The sequence below is a fragment of the Patagioenas fasciata genome, chromosome 7, assembly GCF_037038585.1.
Source record: "Patagioenas fasciata isolate bPatFas1 chromosome 7, bPatFas1.hap1, whole genome shotgun sequence".
In the NCBI taxonomy this organism is placed as follows: domain Eukaryota; kingdom Metazoa; phylum Chordata; class Aves; order Columbiformes; family Columbidae; genus Patagioenas; species Patagioenas fasciata.
Genome location: NC_092526.1, coordinates 10,838,899 through 10,862,527, shown reverse-complemented (window position 1 = coordinate 10,862,527; position 23,629 = coordinate 10,838,899). Strand labels below are relative to the sequence as shown.

The 23,629-nt window shown below is 49.4% G+C and overlaps 1 protein-coding gene across 4 annotated transcripts in view; it reads right to left on the bottom strand.

The window, feature by feature from the left end:
• The window catches only part of HEG1 (heart development protein with EGF like domains 1), a 54,112-nt gene extending 33,176 nt beyond the window's left edge, over positions 1 to 20,936 (bottom strand). Inside the window, exons 1-3 of one of the 4 annotated variants that reach the window (XM_071810801.1) lie at positions 20,481 to 20,543; positions 19,177 to 19,318; positions 958 to 1,233 (exon numbers count right to left, since the gene is read on the bottom strand). In XM_071810801.1, the coding sequence (XP_071666902.1) occupies positions 958 to 1,233; positions 19,177 to 19,183 (283 nt within the window). In that variant the 5' untranslated portion in view covers positions 19,184 to 19,318; positions 20,481 to 20,543. Of the gene's footprint in view, positions 1 to 957; positions 1,234 to 19,176; positions 19,319 to 20,480 lie in introns of all 4 variants that reach the window. The other 3 variants (XM_071810802.1, XM_065841537.2, XM_065841536.2) reach the window with 3 other exon arrangements.
• Positions 20,937 to 23,629: the final 2,693 nt, after the last annotated feature.

The following is a 23,629-nucleotide window of genomic DNA, read 5'->3' as shown; positions in this document are numbered from 1 at the left end:
GGTACCCAGCCCTATGATATGCAATAGGTAGGGTCACAGCTGCATCCCTTGTGTTCCTTCTATTTAACACAGAGAGTACTGCAAGAGGGACTGCTGGGAACAGAGCTTTTCCATCATCAAAAAATATCAATATTTCAAAATCTGTCTTCATTTGTGCATGACAAAAGAAACACAGATTTAAAAAAAAACCAAACAAACATTAAAAATGCAGAAGGCAGAAAGGAGCTTATGCCATGCCAGCCAGCAGTTGGCAGCCTGGGCATGCCAGCTCCACATGTTAGTCCCTAAGTAAGAAAAAAAAGAGGAATTAAAAAATTAAGGAAAATCTCTGTGGTCATATCTCAGCAAGACACTTATTTCATCCAGGAATATTAAGAAAAAAAAACGAAGTGGGGAAAGGGCAATCAGCACAGCCTTGTCCCGCTGGTGTGGGAAACAGACTTTAATTTCATGCATGCTTAAAAACAGTACATTGGTTTACTCATGAACACAGTCCCACAAAATGTGGTGAAGATTATGAACAAGCCCAAAGGTTAAGTGTTCACTTGCAGGATTTTCACGTGAGGACCTCAGCTACAAATCACTAGGCAGCTGGTCAGATATTATTAACTTGGGTATTTGTTGGGTTCGTGATGGGGTTCAGGTCTCCCTGGGGAGTCCTGGGGATCCTGGGGGTCTCTGCTCTGCCCACAGCCTTCGAGCTCTGTGGATGGAGAAGGACTCCCTGGGATGCTGCTGAGTCATGAATAACAACAGGGGCAGCTCCCAAGAATCACCTTTATTGTAGAGTTAAAAAAACAAAACAAAACCAAAAAAAAACCCAGCTTTCCTGAGATTGGATTTCCTCTAAAAATCTGAATTTCTAGCAGCAGGGCGAGAATACTTCCTGACCATCAGGTACACTCGGTCCACGGGATGGGTATGGCAAATGGAGACTCCCGTGTTGATAAAACTCACCGGGAGGATGGCTGTGGGTGGGCAGCAGGGTCGCTGTCCCAGCAGAAGTGCTGTCTGGGGGTCCTGCTCCTGGTGGGGTGACATCCCCATCACTGGGGGGGTGACCAATGTGTCTCATTACCCCACTCTCTGACAGCACTGCACCACGCCTGGCAGGCAGTGATGCTCGCTCCCCGCTCCGGCCCAGCATCGTCACCAGCTCCACACTGTCCACGAGAGTCCCGGAAGTCCCCATCTCCATGTGCAAACTTCTCGCCTGATGGCTGCTTTTGATGACTGAAAGGAAATACAAGAAAAAAAATTAAAACCCCATCAGTGCCGGACATGCAGGCTCAGTTCATTGCAGTAACGCCGAGGCCAAGCTCTGATCTCATTTACACTAGAGAAAATTTTGCATAATCAAAATACAGACATGAAATTTATTTTTGGATTCACACCAGTGGAAATTCTTGGTCTTTGGGGCCAAATGCCAAAACTCACCTTTGTGAGCAAGATTAATTCAACTCAGCATCCCCATGATTTTGTGTGTGTGTGTCAGGAGAAACAAATCTTTAAAGAAGAAAAAAAAATCCTTTAACAAATAACTGATGGAGATATGTTCGTTGTGGAGTCCATGGAGGAGTGTGGAGGTGTCCAGAGCTGACGGCCAGCTGGAGCCCAGCACAGCCCATGTGCCCCATCCCAAGGGCGTGATGGGGGCAGGGACGGCCCCATAGCTCTTCCCCTCCCTCCACTTGTCCAGTGCTTGCTGGACACTGGCCTCGAATCCCACTGCCTCCAGCGAAACAGCGTGAGGCTGCCTGAGAACTGGAGGGCAAACAAGAGAGTTGACATGACCCATCCAGCCACCACAGGGCACCAGAACAGAAGAGATCGATGTATGGTGTGGATCACACTGGCCATCCAGGTGCTGCAGCATCCTAAGACAATGCACATTTTGGTGTACCTGATGCTAATGTCTACCAGAAAATGAGAAACTAGATGGAGAAGTTTGTGCATCTACAGGTCTATTTTCTGTGAACTAAACACTGCCAGAGTCCCTACTTCATCCTAAAAGCATTTGGGTCTGCTCTCCTGCTCCTGTTGGAAGGCTGCACAGAACTCCCAGCCCTCCCATCACTCAGAATAATTTTCTCATTTTATTAGAAAATGAATAAACACTTTTATGGAATAAATATTAGTTCTCAAGCCAGCATTACCCTTTAGCTTAGCTAGCTCTTCCCTCTGCTTGCTCCCCACCAACCAATCTCATCCCCTCTTTCCACAAGTTTCTCCTGCATTTCTACCACCTGCAGTATCTCATGGACTGAAAAGTAAATTCTCCCAAGGACGTCAACAGGCATCACATGCTTTTCAGTACACTATAAATGTGTTTTCAAATTAGGCCCTAAGCAAGGACTGAAGACATTACTTGACAGGCAGCTTCTCAGCTCAATCATTAATGCTGATCACCTGTAGCAGAAGCAGGATCAGTGCAGTAGCTGTAGCTTCAGCCTTAGGTCTGCCACCCAGCCCCATACCACCTGGAGCAGAGCATCTAGTGACAGCTCCCATGAGTGGTTCCAGTGAGATTTGTTGGGGGAATCAGGGTTTCCAGGCTCTGGTACCAGCCAGGGCTGCACAAGGACTTCCCTGCACATCAGTCATGTGAAAACCAGCAGCGACTGTCCCTGCCCTACATTACAGGCACCGCCAGTCCATTGCAAGTCAAAGCAAGTTCAAATCATGGCTGTGTCATCTGAAATGGCAAGATCCCCATTTTGCCCATCTTCCTTATAACCAAAACACAATTGCTGGGCTGGAAGCCCTTCAGAAAATCGAGAAAAGTCAAATAGAGGGAGGGGAACCCGCCTCATTTTGCAGCTCGAAGATCCACCGGGCTATGGTACACCTCCTGCCCACATTGCTCTACTCCCTGGCACACCCATGGCATCTCAAAACTGGGTTGTAGATGAAACACAGGCAGTGGCTAAAGGCTGTGCCTCAGAGAAAGCCCCAAAGAACACCCGCTTTCCCTGCTTGGTGTCTCCTTTTGGGGCGCTGTACCTGCCACACCAGAGGTGGCAATTTCAGGAGCGGTCTCCTCTCTCCTTCTGCAATAGCTTCAGCAGGAACTCACCAAGAAAAGAGAGTTATGTAGGTAGGACAATCTGCATTTCATCCTGGGAGTCTGAGCACCGTGAGGCCCAAGGAGACAAGAGCTGCCATGGAGCAGAGCTCCCTTGAATGCCTTTAATGACAGCGATGTCCATCCCTCCAAGCATCTTTGCTGCCATTTGGATCATGCCCTGTCCCATGAGCCAACTCCTGTCTCACGTAACAAGCTGCTCATTATTGCCCCTTGGATTAAGGGGTGCAAAGTCTCAGGGGATTCTCACTATGCTCATTTGCAAGCCCGTGCCCAGCCTGTAATTGTAGCCCACAAGTCCATTTATAGCAGCCCTGATGCTGAAAAATTTGGGTGTGCTGCTGGAGGGCGGCACAGTGAATTTCCCTCCACTCCCCTCTCACTAAAAGCTTTCAGCTGTGCAACCCATGCTTACCATGCCTCAGCAGCCAGCTTGGCTGCACAGAATAAAGGAGAAGCAGCAGTTGTTAAAGAAACCCTTAGGGGATGAGAATAGACAGAGGGAAATTTGCTTTCTCAGGTTGCCAAGTCATTTGTCAACAAGCATTCCAGCCAGGCACGCTAAAATATATAGTGGGGCATTACAGCAGGCATTTAATTGGCACTTCTTAAAAATAACCCTGGAAATAGGAGCAAGCAGTACCTTAAGCTATGACCCTTGATTGAACAGCAACTGGTTTGAAAGTATAATGCTGCTGGTTGCTTGTCTGGTTGTTGTTCACCCTGCAAATCCACCCCGGAGTTTTCTCTCTCCTCTTTTGGCTCTGCAGAGCTGCTGGGATTAAAATGAAGCAAAACTCTTTCCCTTATCATGGGCGCCAGCAAACCTGGCTTTGAGTGCAGCCAGGGAGTGGATGGGCTGAATACAAAGGTATTATTCACACGTGTTTTTCAGAGTCAACTGGCATTTTTAACTCTGCCCTGCAAGGTATGCCAGGCCCCAGTGCAGGGAGGAAAACCACATGCCAGCACGGGCTTGCTCTCCAGTTTGGTGGGCACAGAGCATGAGCCATGCTGGAAAACCCAACCTGCAGCATGTATTAAGGAAATTCAAAACAATCAGTCTGCTCAACAAAGTAGACACGTAGTGTCAGCTGATCACAGAGCCATCAAGCCTGCCAGAAGTGCAAGACAACTCCAGTCTCCTCTTCAACTTGCCTGCAGAAATTAGCCTTCAAGGATGGCCCTCTGCTGAAGTCGATGGACCAGATGCAAACTTCTTCCAAAAAAATACACACAGGACCATATGGCCTTCTCTGATACATTAAAGGCTTAAAGCAGAGTGGCCCTTTAGCTCAGGTACTGATTTGTCACTGACAATGTCATCACATCCTAAGCTGCCAGCTGTTTTCCACATTCTAGCTTCTACACAACCACAGCTGCCATGGGTATTATTTGACTTCCAGCACAAAACCCTCCAGCCACCCACCAGACCAGTGTTTTCCTTCCCAGTTAGAACTAGCAGTGATGCTCACCAGACAGGTCGAGGCTTGGAGTCACTTTTTCTTCGTAAGCATAACAAGTCCATGGCTTGCTGGGAGCTGAGTTATAGCACAGCCAGGACAAACAGATCAAGTTTCAGCTGATTTCTCAAGGCTTTGGGGTTGCCTCTGGCAGCCCAGCTGAATGTCTACCTTGTGAGGCTCCTGAGAAATTCCCTTTGCATCACGGATTTTCTGTCTCCATCCCCGGGTGCTGCACAGGCCAGGAGGTGGCTGCTGCCAGGACAATGTCAGGGGGATGCTCAAGGCTCAACCATGGAACAACACAACACCAAAAGCACAATACTGTAAATTTTCGGCAGTGGCCATGATCTCTCACAGACATTTTAGGGCAGGGAGTGAGGAGGGGTGTATGTTGCCAATACCGGGGGAGCAGGATCCCTACAGACAACATTTGGCAGGACCATCGCAGCCAGCCAAAGTACACCGTAAGCCATCCCAGCCCCGCCACTTTCCTGCAGAAAGCATTTTTTTTCTCTTCAAAGGGCAGAAAAATATTCCCTCAACCACGGAACGCAATTTTAATCTGTGTTTGCACACAAGGAAAGTCAAGAGCAGTTGCTTGGGAGGGTGGCGATTCCCTGGGGACCGTTCCCAGTACGGCCGCCCATGCAGTGGCTGTTTTGCCAAAGCTGCGGCCACCTTGGGAGCATCTCATGCTGAGCTGAGCACGCGTGAAGCTAAAGCAGGCTCCTCCCGAGGACAGGCAGCTATAATTATAAAGCCCACATCTGTTAACATTGCATAATCTTAACATCATCCGAGGCTCGCAGAGGGAAAAAAAACTCATCGCAACTTAGAAAACTCCTTCCCCGCTGTAGGTAAAGGTTAGGAAGAAAGGCAGGCTGTGAGGGAGGAGAAGTGGGGAGCCAAGCGGGGCTGGTGGCCCTGTGGCGGGTGACACGGGTGGCTGCCGGTCCCCGCCGGGGCCGGGCTCTGCGCCGTGTTTTGAACGGCTGCTGCGGATGTCGGGATCATGGGTGGAGGCCGGTTCGGAGCCAAGTGAGTTTGTGTGAACAAAAGCTACAGCCCTAAATCTGGACTGTCCAGGGCTCTCTGGGATTTTCAATTTCCTTCCTTGTTCTTGCCCTGAAAGAAGCAGTTCGAGGTGGGGGGAGGATGGGGGGGGGGTGTGAAATGGAGCTTAGAAAAAAAATCATATTAGAGATGGGTCAGTTCAGTGTAAACATGCTGATAATATTGCTTGGGGAAGGTCCCTCGAGTGCACTAAGCACAGGAAGAACGCGAGAGGTTTTTAACCACATGTGGTCAACCCTCTTTGCTAATTCTTTCGATATTAATAAACAGAATTATGCAGGCTGGATGAAGAAAGGTGGTGAGAGAGGGTGGGTGTGGAAGAGAAGAGGTGCAGGAAAGCCCTGCCAGCACTTCCCACTCTGCTGTGGGGCTGAGTTTGGATGGGGTGCCCTAATACACATCCTCTGGCAGAGCCTTGCTGTGGTCCTGCTCCTCATTTTCTCCCCCTCGGGTCCCGGGCAGAGCAGGACAGCAATTCACAGCACATCAAATCATTTTAACCATAATACGAAAGATTTACGCAGCCACCAAAGGTGACTGGAGCTTTAATATGTCAGCTGGAGAAAGGTGATGGGGGTTCAATGCCAGCAGCAGCCCCTGCAAGCATCAAGTGCCAAGGTCCAGGTGGTTAATGCCCATCCGGCTGCTATGGGTGAGAGATGCCCACAGGGCTGGGGACATCAGCATCATCCTCAGCCCCTCCTATGCCAGGCCATGGCACTTTGCTTGCAGTGCTGCTTTATGAGACAAAACCAGACTGCGCCTCCACAACACCTCCGCTCCGGGACCTGTAAAACCATGGAGGATGCTAAAGGCGATTTTTGCTTCCTACCCTTTCTTACTTGTGGTGTGTTCGTGATCCCAGGGCCTGATGCTTGGAGATGCCATAGGAAAAAAAAAAAAAAAAAAAAGAAAAAGGATCCAATTATTGCTCTTAAGAGCAGTACCCTAAAGCAGAGAAACAGGTACTCCAAAATAGAGAGCACACAGAAAGCTGCTGTCATGTCCAAAAATAGTGGGTGCATGCAGATGGCCCACCTGCAATCAGGGCTAAAACCTGCATGGTGGAGGACAGGATATTGTCCTGCTTATCCAGTGGTTTCCAGCCTCTTAATTCTGGTGTCCTAAACACTTCCCAGTGGAGGTGCGGGCTCCCAGATCACCAGCCCAAGCCTACGGAACATCGAGCTTCTTATTCATCTCTCTTGCAGTTTGGGTTCAATGCACAATTCCCTGGGATCGTACAGACCTACACTGCCTGAAAACCACCAGCCCAGAGCAGTCCCCTAAACCTCTTCTCATGAGCTTTTTTTTTTTTTTCAAATACCTTTTGGCAACTGAAATAATAAAAAAAAAAAAGTCTTGTTCTATTGTTGAGTCTTTGGAAAACACTTTCAAATACAAGTTCACTTCCAACAGGAGTCAGCTGTTTCATGACTACCCATACCTTCCCCACCTCAAAAATCCCATAATCATGCAGAGACACTAGTAAAATCCCAAGCGATCCATCCTTACAGCCAGTTTAGAGGCGTCTGAGCCTTCAGCCCCAGAGAGGCCCTGGGACCCATGTCCCTGATGCCTTTCCTGAGCAAAAAGCCCAAAATAGCTGTGTTCACTTGCTTGTCAGCTCATCTATTTCCTACCTCAAATGTGTACTGTCCAGTGTTAATGCAGGAAAAGCCCCTGCTGCCCCAGGGGTGGGAAGGCAGCTCTGCCCCAGCACCCGCTGACAGGCCCCAGGAACACTTACCAAAGGGATTTCTTTCTCACCATTTTCAGCAAACATTGATAAAAATAAGCCAAAAAAATAACCTCCCAAATGTCACAACTCTCTGAGCACTTGCACCTTGTCTCTGTCCCCTCTCCCACCACCCTGCGATGCTGAAATGTCTCCAGCCACCCTGCCCGCACCGCAGAGCCCAAATCCCAGCACCACCTAATTCACTTCTAAAAACCCTCCAGGCTTTTCAGTAACATCCTGCAGAAAGGTTACAGAAACTATCACCGACGCAACACATCTCCTTCCTCTTTCCAGGGTTTTTGAAGTCCCCTGGAAGCTTTACTCGGTGGGAAGGCAGCGGTAACCACATCGGTGCTTGCAAGGGCAGAGCAAAAACCATGCAGGGACCCAGTCTGGTGTGGTTTTAACTGGTGCTCCCATCCGAGGGCAGCACTGCTGGAGACTGTCAGACGGCTCAGGGAGGAAGTCTCCTGGCAGGGCTCCACCAAAGTAGAGTTGCTAGGTCACTGGAACAATAAAAAGGCAAGAAAAAACATCCTGGCTGCAAAAAAAAAGGGGGGGTTGGGAAGGAAAAAGCCATGGTAGTGTGTACAGTACTGGTTAAGTGGAAAGAAACTGGGCTGGAGAGAGCAGGATGATGCCGCTGTTGGCTTTTGTAAGCACAGATTAATTTCTAACATGGACCTTTCTCCAGAGCTCTCACATGAATAACTCCAGAAAATCTGTCTCCAAGGTTTGCAATTGGTAAAAATCTCACACAGGGCTTGCTAGAACAGTATTTCCAGGGAAGCTAGCCTGTCACTGCTATGGAGAGGTTAATTACCCTTTGCACGTTAACTAGGGCATCACAGTCCATCATCGTATAGCCTTCTCGCACCATCAGACATCCCCAGTACCCATGCTCATTTAAACTGGGTAATATAAGAAAACTACCTCCAAGCAGGACTGTATTTGGGTGATAAGGGGATGAGCAGCCTCACGAGGTGCAGAGCGCTGTGCAGCCCCAGGGCTCGGGCTCCTCCGTAAGGAAAGGCACAGGCAGCTCAGAAGCTGCAGGATGAAATCTTGCTTTCTGAAGAAGTTTAATTTCAAAGCCAGAAGGGAGCATTAGCTCATTCTGTCTGACCTCATGTATAACCAAAGACATTCTGTGTAGCTTATTTACTCCCAATACAAGATCAGTGACTTGTATTTGACTTAAACGGTTATTGCAGGGGAAAAACACCCAACAATTGGTATTTGTGATTATCTGGGAATGTGTTTAAAACCACCCAAACTACAGGCCAAAGCACATATTCTGCACAAAACCTCAGTGCGCATCAAGAAGTAACGCGCAGCGGTGCGAAGTGCATGTGCAGCAGGAGCTGTCTGCCCCAGGAGCCAAGGGCTTTGCAGACAAAGCAGAAAAAGAGGTGGTATTTTCATGTCAGACACTGGAAACAAAACCACAGGTCTGTGCTCCAAATTGGTGTGAGCCTAGGAGCTGCTTCCCACAGCCCAGAGGGGACAATAAATACTGCGAAGATGGAGGAGGGAGTAGGAAAAGGGGCACTGGCATGGCAAAAGGCCATGCTGGGAGCATCCAGAGCCTGCCATGGGCTCCCAGGAGCAGAGCGATGCTGCCCATCGCTGTGGGGTGGGCATTGGTCCAGGTGTCTTGACCACTTAAGAAAAGCTCCTCAGTGAACTATTCTCCATGCTTAACGCTAAGCACACACCAAAGAGCTCTTTTGGCCAGCAGCCACATTAGGCATGATGACCAACCTGGAAAGTAAGCAACTTCTCAAGGATGTGGTGGGGATGAAGGGTCCTCTCAGATGCAGGAGGATCACAAGGCCACCAAGGGGTGGGTGCGTTTTGGTGACACACAGATACAAGACTCACTGGATTCTTCCCTCCATGTGGCCTAGCAAAACACAGCCTCACCCCAGGGGAAAAATGATAGCAGTCCCAGCCTTATACCCAGGTCTTGTCTCCCAGATGAAGGTGGGGTGCAGGGCATGGTGTCACGGCAGTGCGAATCATGGATCCTCTCATGGCTCCTGCTCTTCCAGCAAGGGATGGTGTGACTTGAGAGGTGATGGAGAAAAAGGCAAACAGGCAAAAATAAAGCAGCTTAAACAGAAATTAATCATCAGACGAGATAAGGGCCCCCACTTCCCTTCCCCCCATCTGCTGCGAAAGGATGATGATCTAAATCGCATTTCCTAGATGACACCGTGCTGATCTGCTGCCGGAAGTGGTGGTGGCAGCGCTCAGGATGGTGCGGGACCTCCTTCTTCCAGGGGATGAGCCAGGTCCTTCCCCACTGGCACCCGCTGGCCGGTCACCATTGCCACCGTGAAGGAGCAGCATGACCCAGGATGGCTGGAGCCGACGTCCCTCCTGCTGCCCCCACCGCTCTCTCGCTGCCTCTGCAGTCACACGTTTCCTTTCTGAGAACCCGGTTGGGGGAAGGGGTTTACCAATTCCAGTGCCTTTCTGCACACGTTTTGGGGAGGCTGTAAACAAGACGCCTTCTTTTGGCTGTGTCCCTGCTCTGCAACTGGCAGCCCCATGGCCGAGCACTGTGGCCAGCAGTGGAAATGGGTGATGGAGAAGGGCAGGATTGGGCTGTCACCCTCCCAGCTGTCAGTGAGGAGTCAGGGTCAGGTCACAGCCTTGGTGCATACAGGCACCACGTGCTGAGAAAAGCAGTGCAGAGGATAACAAGAAGACAGAAATCTGCACCCAAACCCCATCTTACCACACACTGACTCAGCACAGAGCCACTTCACACCAACCACCTTGGCACGCTCGTCTTAACTCAGCATGTGACACACCTTACCCAGCACCAGACAATCTTCAGACATACCAGCAATTTGCAGGACAGGATTATGGGGATATCTGTCTGCACAGTATGCACAGTTCCTGGAGGCCACAAAATTGCTCATACTCCCATTGCCTAGGTCAGAAGCCTCCTGGTCCTCATTTGGATTTCCTCACACATCGTATTTGTTTCATGCCCCTCAGAAAAGACCATCTTCACAATTATTCTGCACTCTCTGATCAAGTTTCCCTCCTAAGAAACATCCTTTCAAAGGGCTTTTATCTGCAGAGTTGGCTGCCAGTCTAATACTGCAGCCCCATTCTGTATTCACTAAAAGAGCTGATAATGTCCTAAAAAGAATTAACATTTAGATGTTAGTCCTGTAACTGAATCCGAATCAAACAATGATGACTGTTCAAATGCCTAAAGCTACTCAGGGGTATTTTCATTTGAGCTCTTCCAAGCTTGTACCAGGGGTATGGAGTTTACCAAAGATGCCTTTGTGAGCACCAGCTACTGAAAGCCTTCTCCTTGTCCCTCCAGACACAGATACAATTATGCCCAGCTCCAGCACAATGATAACAGCTGAATTACAAGAGCAGTATTATGCTCCACAATCAGGGTCCTTGATTCCGATTGACAAGGAAAGCAAATCATGCGCAGTTGGTGTGCTGATCTTTCCACGCCTGGAAATTCTTTCTCATCACAGGGGTAGAAATTAGTTCAATACACAGGGTTACCTTTTGTGTTACCTCCCCAGATTGCTAAATTACCTTGTCAGTTCTTAAGATCTTACAAGTTATCCAGGGTCAAACCTGGCTACCACTTGTATGGGATATCTTTCTTTGCAGAAGGTTTAACTACCAGCTGCTACAGTTTCCCTGATAACAAAGTGCTTTCTTACCTATAAGGGCTCAGATGTAGCAGGCCAGCTATTCAGAGATGCAGTGAAACCCTCCTTTGGAGCAAATTTTTTTAAATGTGTTAGATAAACATCTTCTGAGATGATCCTGCAAGGGGAGACATCTTGAAATCCCTTGGGAGATGTCTTGAGACCCCTTTCGGACCGGCCTTTTGCTTTTACAGAACACTCAAAACCAAAACCAAATGAAAAAGCCCTCAAATATCCAAACTCAAACCTAAATCCCCCCAATATACGCATAGTCCAAAAAGTGTTGTTCTCCCCCCAAAACAGATCTTGCCACCCTGGGTGGGCAGCAGTACCCTCCTGCTCGGCTATCACAGAAGGTATCTTTCTGATAATATATTGAAGCCAAATCTTCAACTTAGTGTGATTCATCCCCGTTTCAGCAAAGTTCAACAGAGCATGATGTTTCACGCTGGTCCTCGGGGCTTAAGAGATTTTCCACAAGAGGAAGGGTGTTAACGCCAGTGTCCTAACAACCGGTGATGTGGGTAATTGTGCTCTATAGATCCAAATTCCTCTTGTCACTCCAGACACAGAAGTGCTTTTTAGTCTGCTCTTCAGGATAAAAAAGAACCCTCCTTTGCTACTCAAATGAGCCTGCCCATCAGTCCAAAACTCCTGCATGGGGTTTATTCCATGGTCTGGAGATCCCTGAGGGAATCTGAGGGTGGTTCTGGTAGCAGAAATGACAACGATGTCCACTTGATTTCAGAGGCAAGAGGTCAGTCTGATTCCTGTAACAGCCTTCAAAACTTCTGCCATCACAGCATGCTGAAAAATGCTGAGAAAAATGCCCTGAATATGTGTGCGCAACACGATGTCCTCTGGGAGATGCAGCCTGGGCTGCACCCCTGGAACAACCATTAACCCTGCCGAGTTAACTCTTTATGCACAGTTTGCATGCCTTTCTATCAGATCACTTAACATTCCTCTTCACTCCTTTCCCAGCCAATTTCACCCCAGAGCTAAATTAGCTCAGGGTTAAAAAGAAAAGGGCAGTTTCTCCCAAACTTCAGCTGCAAGATCCTCGTTGCTATCTAACCTCTGTGCGAAAGGTCCCTCAAACATCTCCCTGCTTGCTTTGGCAAAAGAACCACAAAGGTCATGGCGTTTTCAGAGGACTTTTTGCAAGCGCTGACCTAGGACCCCAAGACCGGGTGTGCATGCAGAAAGGCAAAGAGAAGGACCTGGTCACATTGTGAGTGACACAGTCACCCTCAAACAGCTTAAACTGGACAGACCATAGTCAGGACTCTGCAAACACAGTTTTAAAAGTCCTCCTAGACCTCACATCCTCACAAAGAATGAAAAGGCAGATGGAGTTTGCTTCTCTCAGCAGGGAGTTGATCTGTCAAGGTCAAGGCGCTTGCACAAGGTATTTGGAGAGCTAGACAGAAAACCACTGGGTTTGCACCCAATTTTCCTGCTGTATTGCCCAGCACCTCTTTACACACCCTCTGTTTTCCTAGCAGAGCAGGACGGTTAAAACAGCTGAGCCTTGTTTGTACTTCTCCTGAAGACACACAGGCAGAGCCCTGTCAAGCAATGGTGTCTGATACCACCCCTCTGTCTGGACTCAAAAGCCTCTGGAGATCAGCTCTGAACTACTGGTATTTTTAAATACAGCCAACCTGGACTTCTTGTATGTCTCCTGGATTTGCAGCTCACGTTTTCAGGGAGTTTTTATCTACCACCTCAACAGCTAAAAGCTCTTTTTCTCCCCCTCTGAGCGATTCTCCTGTAACGACAACTCCAGGAGTTGGGGTTTTAAGGAAAGGCAGCCAAATTTGAGGAGGCTCTCAGCACAGATCCTGACTTTTGGCAGCAGCGTTTCCTCACCCACAGCTGAGATGCTGACTGCAGCTCGTGAGATGCTTAAGTAACCAACTGCAAAACTATTTATCAAATGACTCCAAGTCAAGGGCACAGCAGATGCAGAAGCAGATACAGCCCCCCTCAAGAGCCCTGCCCACGCAGAGGACAGGCAACAGGGAACACCCTCATCCAAAGCCATGGCAGGGACTGGGGCAGCAGCACAGGAGCAGCAACAGCATGTACAATAATCCCTGTAAGTGCCCTGCTTATAGAAAACAGTCTGATTTTTCACATTTCAGGCACTTTTGAAAAGACATTTTTTTATCTCATGCATTTTATATGGGCTTCTGAAGAGATGAAGCTCCTGAAATTGCATAGTCTTGTCCTCCTATCTATCCCCACCCCAGCACATTGAAACAAATTAGCCTAGAAGGCAGAGACCTCCAGGACAGCAAGTTCCTACAGGTTCCATGAAGACAGGCACTTTGCTCAAGAAGACTCCAGTGAGTGGACTGGTTGAGAGAGTTGGGGTTATTCAGCCTGGAGAAGCAGAAGACTCCGCAGAGAACTTATTGCAGCCTTTCCATACTTAAAAGGGGCTTACAAGAAGGATGGGGACTGGCTTTTTAGCAGGGCATGTTACACCAGCACAACGGGTAATGGTTTTAAAACTAAAGGACAGCAGAATCAGGTTAGACATGAGGAAGGAATTTTTTAGAATGAGTGTGGTAAAACACTGGCCCAGGTTGCCCAGAGAGGTGGTCAATGCCCCATCCCTGGACACATCCCAAGCCAGGCTGGATGGGGCTCTGAGCAACCTGATCTGGGTGAAGATGTCCCTGCTCATGGCAGGGGGTTGGACTGGATGAGCTTTGGAGGTCTTTTCCAACCCACACTGTTCTGTGATTCCACGATTCGAGTGTCCAGCTTGAGAAGCTGCTGCACCCAGCTCAAGGATGGTCTCTGTGGCCATGGGACCTGTACACACTCAGCACCCACAGAACCCAGAATAAACTATGTCACACGCTAGTGCCACCCACCCTGTGGCAAGCAGAGGAGAGCAAGCCACAGCTGCAGCTGTAGATGGGACTTTATCACATCTATCTCCATTGCATGGGTCTGCCCAAACACCAGCGGTTCTAAAAATGAGCCTCTTTCTCTCCTGGTTTGACACAAACAGACTTTTGACCTCAGCACCCCAGTGAGTAGAAACCTCGCATCATTTTACCTTCTTCCAGCTGATCATTCTCTGCTCACCCTGCCTCTGCATGCCCCTTCTCCAAGCTCTTTGAGACCAGGGGTAACCATCACCCCACCCACCACCCAACTCAGATGAAAAGCAAAGGGACATGACCCAAAGTCCTAAAATTCTGCATTATAAACCTTACAGTATTCAGATCCTACAGGAGGTCCTCATTTTAAGCAGGAACTGGTTCTTAAGTCTCTTTTTCCTCTGTTCTCTCCTCAGCATTTCAGAAGACTGGGTTTGACAGCAGCGTTACTATAACGCAGGCAACAGCTATGCTAACAGCTTGGAGGAGCTGAAGTTTACAGAGCTTCCTTTACTCAAGGGAACTGCATTTTTCTAAGATTATATTATTTCTTGGGCTGGCCACTCAGTAATGCAACATCATTTCCCTTTTGGGTGGGAAAGTTCTCTCCTTGTCTTCGGGTGCGAATGATTTCAGCCTGAAAGGATGAATGCGAACTCTCTGCATAATCAAAGAGCTGTAAACGAACTGTGCCCCTTGCTGAAGCAGCAGGATGTTACGGTATAACACCTGGGCATTAAAAAAATATTTGGTGATGGGTGTACATGCATCAGCTGTACGTACGAGGAAAAGGGTGAGAGAGAAGGGTGGCCAGATGTGACAAAATCATTTTCTCCTGACAGGTCCCCACAGACTTCATTTCTTCACCAAGCCTGTGCTCATAGCCCTCTTGCATCTGCTCTGGGTGAAAATCCCAGCAAAAAAACATCCACTAATATTTACGGAAACAGCAAATTACAATGCAAATGTCACAAAACAGCTCAGAGAAATAAAAATTTGAATTTGTAATCAGGCCTGCTGCCACTGAAAATTGGATTCTGCCTTTTATGCTTAGCTGATCAGGAAAGAGAAAAAAAATATCGTATGACCTACATCTTCAATCAAATGTAAATAACAGGGCCTGTGGTTGGGGTATTAAGGCCTCGTGATGAGCTTGCTCACAAGCTACAGACTATGGATTCTGTATTGGACATTATCAGGGGAATATTATATTACAAACTACCAACCTTTGATTCACTTGGAACACCTTCTGACCCTCTGGCTGGTCAAAGTGCCCCGCAAACTTCTTTGCAGCATTGCAACGGCAGAAAATACACCACAGCAGGTGCCAGGATCTGGCCATGTCTGTTCCCAGGGGAGCTCCGTGCATGTCTGAATACATCAGCCCAGGCATGAGCAGTGCTGTTCATCTGTGTGGAGACACCCTGACCCATCAGACCCTCCTCACCCCCCACACCTGAGAAACTCCCTTCAAACTACATGGGGAAGCAAAGCCAGAATGCAGAGAGTTCACACGGGTTGTCTGTGATCCATCCAATTCTGGATCACTTCTGCGGGGTGTATTTAGGAGGTTGCAGCCCTGCCCTGAGCACCCCATGCATGGCAGGGGCAGCCGGATGGGGTGCAGCACAATGTGCCCCCTCCTGTCTCTCCACAACAACACAGACACAGGCACAACAGCAGCATTTTTGTCTTGCAAAATGCAGCACTGTACTATCCATGTTTTGGAAATAACACATAGCTACCATCGCTGGGGAGCCTGCAGCATCTTGGTGGTGCCTCAGTCTCTACATCACAGCCCTGAAACACTGTTGCTACGCCGACAGGTTTCATTGGCTTGATTAACTTGTTAACTGAAATAGTTCTTTATTCTGGGGTTTCTTTATTAGCTGGGATGAATGCTTCATTAAAGCCATCACAACCAGACTGATGCTACCACGTGTCAGTCCTACCACTGCTGAACAGTAAGTGGGGTAGCAGCAGCTCCCACTCAGCTGTGCACAGCTCCAGAACCCAGCCTGGCCATGGCAGCACCCAAACAAGCAGCCAGCATGCACATACAGTCACCTCCGCTTTCACCCAAGGGAGGGCTCAGTGCCTGGTTTGGTAGCTAGCGCGACAGAGCAATTCCCTGCTCCTGTTGCCCAGACACCTCCCAAAATCCCTTTTCCAGGATTGCCTGAAATGCTGCAGGTTTGAAGAAGCAACATTTTGGTTGCACAGACACAGTCCCAGCCATGGCAGCATCCATTCAAGTTTTTCACTACAACAACACCAAGACCAGCTGCCCTTCTAGCCTGGTAGCACGATCCCTCTGCTAAGTGAGCGTCCTGTGTCACCTGTGAGAGATGTGATGGAGATGGAGCCATCAGCCTCCGCACAACGCTCAGCTGCTGTGACACGTCCCCTGTAGATGAATGGGATGGGGATGACGGAGGCAGCACACAGAACAGCTTGGGAGCTCCATCACGGAGGATTTCTGGCTGCCAGCCCCAAAATTGGGATCTGTGACAGCAAGTGAAGGAAGTAAGTTGTCCCAGAAACCCCATGCTCCTCTAAACTCATCAATATCTGCAACTCTTGATACTGAAAATAATATTCCGTGAGAAAGGAACGCCTGCACCAGCAAGGCTGGCATCAGCCCCTGCAGACACAGAAGCAACTGCCCATCTCCCTCGGCCCCATAGCCATGAGAGAAAATGAAAGCAAATTTAATGATCCCTCTGAAGTGGTGATGGCTGCAGGAGCAGAGTGAGCTGTAAACACCTGACAAACAGGTGTGGGCTGGCTCTGGCAGTTTGCTACTGGGAAATTAAACTGTGCGGAGAGCCCAGTAACAGGCTTCAGCTACAGCTCTCCCCTTACCCGCTGTGCCTTGGTCACAGCTTAACACTCACATTCAGTGCGTACAGAGGTGTAAATCAATAGACAGCACTATGTGCTCCCTGCTAGCCAGATTACACAATTATCTCTTGGACCATACTCATTTACCACTTAAATATCATGCAAAGTGTTTTTACAGACTGATGTGAACCCAGCTGGTCAGTGCATGACCCTCGTTATCTTCAGGGGCTCAGGATGGGGAACAGGCAGCGAAGCCAATCTCCTATCTCCCTCCTTCTCTAAACACCTTTTTTTTTTCTCTTTTCTTTTTTTGCTTTTAATTATGTATCCCAAAGGAGAAAAACTAAATCTATACAATCCCAGGGACTTCACATTCGCAGCACACCAACCAAATCCACTGACGGCTCACAGAGAGGAGCAGCGAAGATGCCCAAGACAGGAAAACCCTGCAGCCTACAGGTCTTTTGACAGCAATGCAGAGGCGCAGGATCCTTCCTTGTCCCCACACCACGGGGGGAGGAAGCATCCTTCCTGCACCACCCACGGTCACCTGAAGTCATACCAAAGCTAAACAGCAGCGTCTCCAACCCAAATGATCCTCTGATTCTACCTTTGCATTAGTGTGACTGCACAGAGAGCCAGGATTCTGCCCCTCAGGAGCCACGAAATACACACAGTGACATTTGAGGCAGGTTTGGAGGCAATACCATACATCAGTGCAAACAAGTATCCTCAACATCTTCTTCCCTCACTCTCAAATTTGCTGCTTCCTCACGCAGAAAGTTTCAAAGATAGAAAGTTAAAAAAAAAACAACAAAACCATAAATAAATGCAGACTGTTCTGCCCCTCTAAGAGGGTTGGGAAAGTTCCTCCTAGCAGCAAGCCTAAATCGCTGCTGCAAGCTAAGCTGATTCCTTCTCGGGTGATTTCACACCTTATTTCCAGGTCCCCCACTGGGAAAGCTGCAAAGAAAGGCGGCAGCTGGCACGAGAGAGAGGGAGAAAGGATAGAAGGACAGACACAGATGGCAGAAAAGCAGATCAACTTCTCAGGGCAAGTCCATTGCCAGTGGCCCTGTGCTGTGCCAGGCAGCATGGCAGAGCATCGGTATGAACAGAAGTAAAGGGGAAAAGGACATTGCAGAAACACGAGGAGACCCCAGCCACAGTGACTTTGTTGAGGGCACAGTGCCACCTCCACTGTCCCTGTGGTCTCACTGGAATTATTCCCATTTTACAGATGGCAAACCTGAAATAAGGAGATCAGCAGGACAGAGGTTGGAACCAAACCCCTATCTGACCTAGGCTGGCTGGCAGCAGATGATGCCCTTTGGCTTGCCCGGTGCCCACATAAAACAGCTGCCAGGAGGAATTGCACAGACAGGTTTGGTGATGCTTTAACTTCACTTTCACCAGCTTGCTTTCTTCCTGCTTCACCTACTTTTTTTTTCCTATGTTCCTCTCCCCGGGTTCAGCCTGTACTTTAAACAACACACAAAAGCCATCTGTCCTCATTTCTTCACCAGACAAGCCCCCGGTGGGTTTGGCCGGGAGGGGCGGCAGATGTGTGGAGGCGCAGGGAGGCGCAGGCAGGCCCGGCAAGGCAGGAGGCTCCGCAGGGCAGCCCGGCTCCCGTCCCAATCCCTCGCCCCACGCTTTGTGAGAGACTCAAAAGCCCCATTTCTACACCCACTGCCTCGCCATCTGCTCGCTAAGCCCTGCCTGAGAAAGGGCTTTTGCCGCCTAACCTCAGACCCATTTCAGAGACGTAGTCTTCATTTCCACATAGCGCCGGGGTGATAGATTCACAAGAAATGCTCTCACCCCTGCATCTCAGAAGGGCAGGAGCAGCAGTGAGACAAACAGGGATTTCTCAAGCATCAATAGCTCAACCTGAGAGTGATTCAGGAGATCCCATCAGCCCACTCCCGTAACACCAAACAATTCCCTTGACTGACAAGCATAGAGCTGTAGCTAACAGCAAGTGAATCGCGGCTGTCAGGACCCTGCGTAATTCATGATGCCGTTTGCTGGGGAGTGAGCTACTGCCGGGTTATTTATCACTCCTTCACGATGCGTCCTCCATTCCTTCTGGATGGGGTTGACATGATTCATGAGCACCTGTGGCTGCCGAGCACGGGCAGCATGGAGCAAATCCTGAGCTGGGCGGCCAGGCGCTAGTAGCCAAACAAATGGCTTTTCCAGCCTGCAGACAGAGAGTTTGAGCTTCTCAGACTCTTAACAAAGGAAATGCATTCCTCCACTGACTCTCAGGAGTCATCAAGGTCACAGGAAAAGATGCCAGATTGAAAGCTGAGATGAAATGAAATAGTTTTTTCTGTCCACCGAGGAACTTGCGCACCTCTCATCAAATAATAGGCGAGCACTTTGCTGGAAAGTTGCAGATTTTATCTTTGTGAGGTTGATAGCAGGTAAGACAGCGTTATTCTCTCCTGGTTTGGAGGGCAAACTGACACTTGAAGTGGCACAAAGAAGTGGCTGACCTGGGAATAGACCCAAATCTCCTTAATTCTGGTGTAGTATCCCAGTTAACAGGCTGTTCTCACACAAACACTGTTAGGAGTTTTCTAATCCCCTGCAGGATACATCTGAGTTGTTATCCCCAACAATACATTTTTTTAAACATGGATATATCTTACAAAGGCATGGTTTTTTGTGAAGAAAACTAAAATATTATAAATATAGTTTTGTCACATTTCCTGAAATTATGTAGCTCCATGAAAGTAAACTTAACCCCAAGTAGCAAAGCATGATATTGCCTTCACATCAGGAATTAAAATATGAAATTTGACAGTTCAGTTCAGGCAGATGATCAATCCTAAAACCTAATTAAAACCTCCACAGGACTAATTTGACATATTGGATTTCTTTATACCACATGCAGACACCCAGCATTTTGCAAACTCATCAAGAATTAGTCATCCTTAGAGCTATGTGTCTTCTTCAGCAAGTAAATGAACCAGTTTACTGGGTGATATTTGAAATGAGACCCGCTTGTTCTGGGAAAAATATGCTTTATCCTGTGCTGAAACCAAATTCAGCATCATTTGTAAAGCACCAAACTAGTCATTGCTCCTGATAGCGACACTAGATGTGACATGCAAAGAAAAATGTGACTTTATACATGACTAATCTGACAGTCTGTAGGCGACAGAGAGAGAGAGGGTATTTATAGAGAGCTGATGGCATCTGTCCCCACACCTGGATGTGGGTCAGCACCCAAGGTGAAATGAGGGCACATCTAGAGACAAACAGTAGGCGACTCAGATCCTGAAGATCACGTACAGGAGCCACCAATTTCCCACCTGGGAAACATTTCAGTGGGTGGACATGTGTCGGCCGTGCCTCTGGTACCCACTAGAGCTTTCCTTAAATTCCACTATGAAGTTTCCACCTTCAAGTAAGTCCACGCAGCTATGACATGTTCACAGTTTCACACCCACGGTTCCCATCCCAAACCTTCACCCACTGAAGTGTTGCCTTTACCACGATGGTCTGGGCAAGGTTAAAAAGGGATTTGGGGGGACAGATGCAGCTCTGGGTGATCTCAGGATGCTCAGCGACCCTCGGTGGAGAGTGTGCGGGGACCCGCGCGGTGTGGGACCCCGCGATCGTTTACCAGGTCCAAATCCCATCCCCACTCACCCGAGCTGCCGGCGAGTCCCGCGGCGGGAGTCGAGCAAGGGCGGTCGAGACGGCTTCGGGACGGAGGAGGAGGCGGAGGAGGAGGAGAAAGGCGCCGGGGGGAAGCGAGGGGCAACGACCCGGTCGGTGGGACCAGCCCCAGCCCCAGTAGCAGCAGCAGCAGGGTGCAGGCTGCCGGCATGTCGCTGGGGGTGGATGGGGGGGGGGGGTGTTTTGGGGGGTGGTTGTTCACATGCCCGGAGCGGGGCAATGAATAACCACGTAAATAGCGATTTTTAATCAATTCACCGTGCCCCCCCCCGCGCCGGGGCGGCGCAGAGGGCGGCCGCCCCGGCTTTAAAAGTGCGGAGTGCCCATAGTGGAGGGGGTGAAGGGGGTGGGGGGGGGGCGGCCAGCAGCGGCAGCAGCCTGTGGCCAAGTGCCGGCGCCCGAAAGTAAAAGGGCAGGCGGCGGAGGCTCCTCCTCAAGCCTGACATCACCCAGCCGCGGCTCGGCTCGGCACGGCACGGCCCGGCTCCGCACGGCCCCCCCCGGCCCGGCCCGGCCCCGAGCGGCCGCCCCCTCCCGCCCCGCGCAGCCGTCGGGCCGCCCGCTCCCTCACCCGGCTGCGTGCAGCATCACTATCATTATAATTGTTACTATTATTATATATTTTTTTTAATTTTTACTTTTACTTTATTTTTCCCGATGCATCTCCCAGCCGCGCCGGGTGAGCAGCAACCCTCCCCCGCTTTGCCCACCACCCCCAGCCGCAAGCCGCCGAGGAGATGTTCTGTTTGCCGCAGCCTTATCACTACCGCGCTTCAACGCAGGCAGCGCGCAAACCCCGCACCCCGCGCAGCGGCCCCGCTCCCCACTCCCCGCCCCGCGGCACCAGCTGCCGCACGAAGCCGCTTTGCTCTCCAGGGCAGCGCTCCCCTGCTCCGCGCTCCAGGCCCCAGGCGCGGCGGAGGTCGAGGGGGGAGAACGGGCCAAACCCAGCCGGCTGCAGGAAGGGAGTCCCGCCCTGCCCGGGGCCCGCACGGAGCTACCGGGAAATCGGCTCCGTTACGCTCCCGCGCTCCTGTTTGAGCTACGGGGAAACAAAGCCAGAGACCGATGGATCGAGTCCGTTATCACGTCTCTGCTTTGCCACCAATACAGCTGCTGAAGCGGATGAAACCCTGGCTGGCTGTTTGCTGCACTGCAAGATTGAAAAGTTTCTTTCCAGATGAGACTGGTGAGAATTAGATAGCCCCAAACTTAATGCCCACCGAAATCATGTCTTTGACAAATAATTTCAAACCTTGTATTGGTTACAAAGCTAACCCTTTCTGGTTTAAATGCCAGCAGCAGCATTTGAGCTTGTAAGTTCTTGCGGTGCTGAATTTCCCAGGCTGGGCTGTATGGGAGGCAAAGGATTTCCCTTCATTGTTCTGAAATTCCCTTTCATAACTTCGTGCTCCTGGTTCTCTAAGAGAACATGCCATGGAGCAGCAGGTCGGGCTTTGCCAAGGCTGCTGGCATCCTGAGCTGAGCTCTCCCTCCCCAAGGAACAGAAACCCATCCTGGGCAGCCTCTCCCCTCTGAGATGCTCCTGGGCCCTTTTCTCTTGAGCTATTTCAGAATGACGCTTAATTTCCACAAGCCAAGTGGAATATGAGCTTTGAAAGTGGGGTGACAAGTGACAATACAGCACATCCAGACAGCTGCAAACTTGAGCAAAACCTGGATTTGGTCCACAGCCCCCCACTCACCATTTCTGCCCTCACCAGAATCAGAAGTCGACAGCTGACAAACACCAACTCTTCCTGAAAGCCTCTTTCCACCCAAAAGGTGGCACTCATGAGCCCGTACCAGCATGTTAATGTCCTCGGCTTTACTCAGGCACAGAACTTGCTTTTCCCTGCTACTGGGCTTTTCTCACAACATGCGGGTCCTTTCTGCACCTTCCCACACAGTTTTGTGATAAGGCACACTGGAAATCTCCACTCTGATGTCTGCAGAATCATAGATGGAAGCCCAGGAAAAGACCACCCTTTGAGGCATCCCTCTGTCAACCCATTCTCTATTCTACTCCCCAAAACTTTTGGCACCTTGTTGCTTCAGATTTGCTTAAACTCAAGGAACAAGTCAAGCTAGTGTCAGTTGGGAACATAAAACACAAACAAATCACGATGTCACTTCAATTGTACAAGGAAGCATCCCAGTCCTGGCAAACGGGGTGACCCGAGTGACCCAGAAACCACAGGCAGCTACCACCAAGGTGCATAATCCACACAGGGCATCTTTAGGCTCCTTCAGCCTATGTCAATGTACTTATCCATTCTTTATGGAATAGTTTGTGTGAAAAAAAAAGCTTCCACATTGATAAGACAGAGAGACCAATACAAAAGTAAGTAATGTGCCATCATGGGATTGAGTTAAAGCTCAGGTGAAGAGCTGTGAAGTATTTTGATACTTTGGGAGGTGGCACAGGGAGCATAGAGCAGCAGCTCAAATACTTGTGGAACTTTACACATGAAACGCAGGACTCCGTGTTACCAATTCCCAAGATAATAAGTAATATCACTAATAATTATGATCCTTCAGAAAGTCTTGTTAGTCCCTGAAACAAAAGTCTTGCCAATAAGCAAATCTGACACTTTTCTGCATCCTTTAACTATGCAATACAGGTGAGGCAGCAGGGGCAGAGAAACCTCCCCGAAATCAATAACACACCATCAGGGCTGTGTGGGGCAAATCAAAGCCAAACCCAGCCCTGCTGTGAAATGGATGCTCTTGTGTCCGCTCACTCTCAAGCGTGAGGGGCATAACACCAAGCCTACAGCTCCCATTCCTTTCCTACCACATTTCCCAAGAGATATCCTCAACATCTCAGCTACATAGCAGCTCCCTGCTCTTACTGCATCCTCCCAAGCTGTAAATCCAAGCAGCTGGAAGCACGGTATCAAATGCTTTTCCAAAAAAATATCAATAAATTCTTCCTACTGTTTTACTCAACAGGCACGCCGAGAGCAATAGCAAAAGCAGGCAAATGCAAAACAAATATTGCTGAAAGAACAACCCGTTTCCGTATCAAATGGCCCCATCTCCCCTTGCTCTTGCGGCACAGCCATAGCACGACCCACCACGCTGTGAGCAGCAAAGACCTGGATTAACCCCTCCTG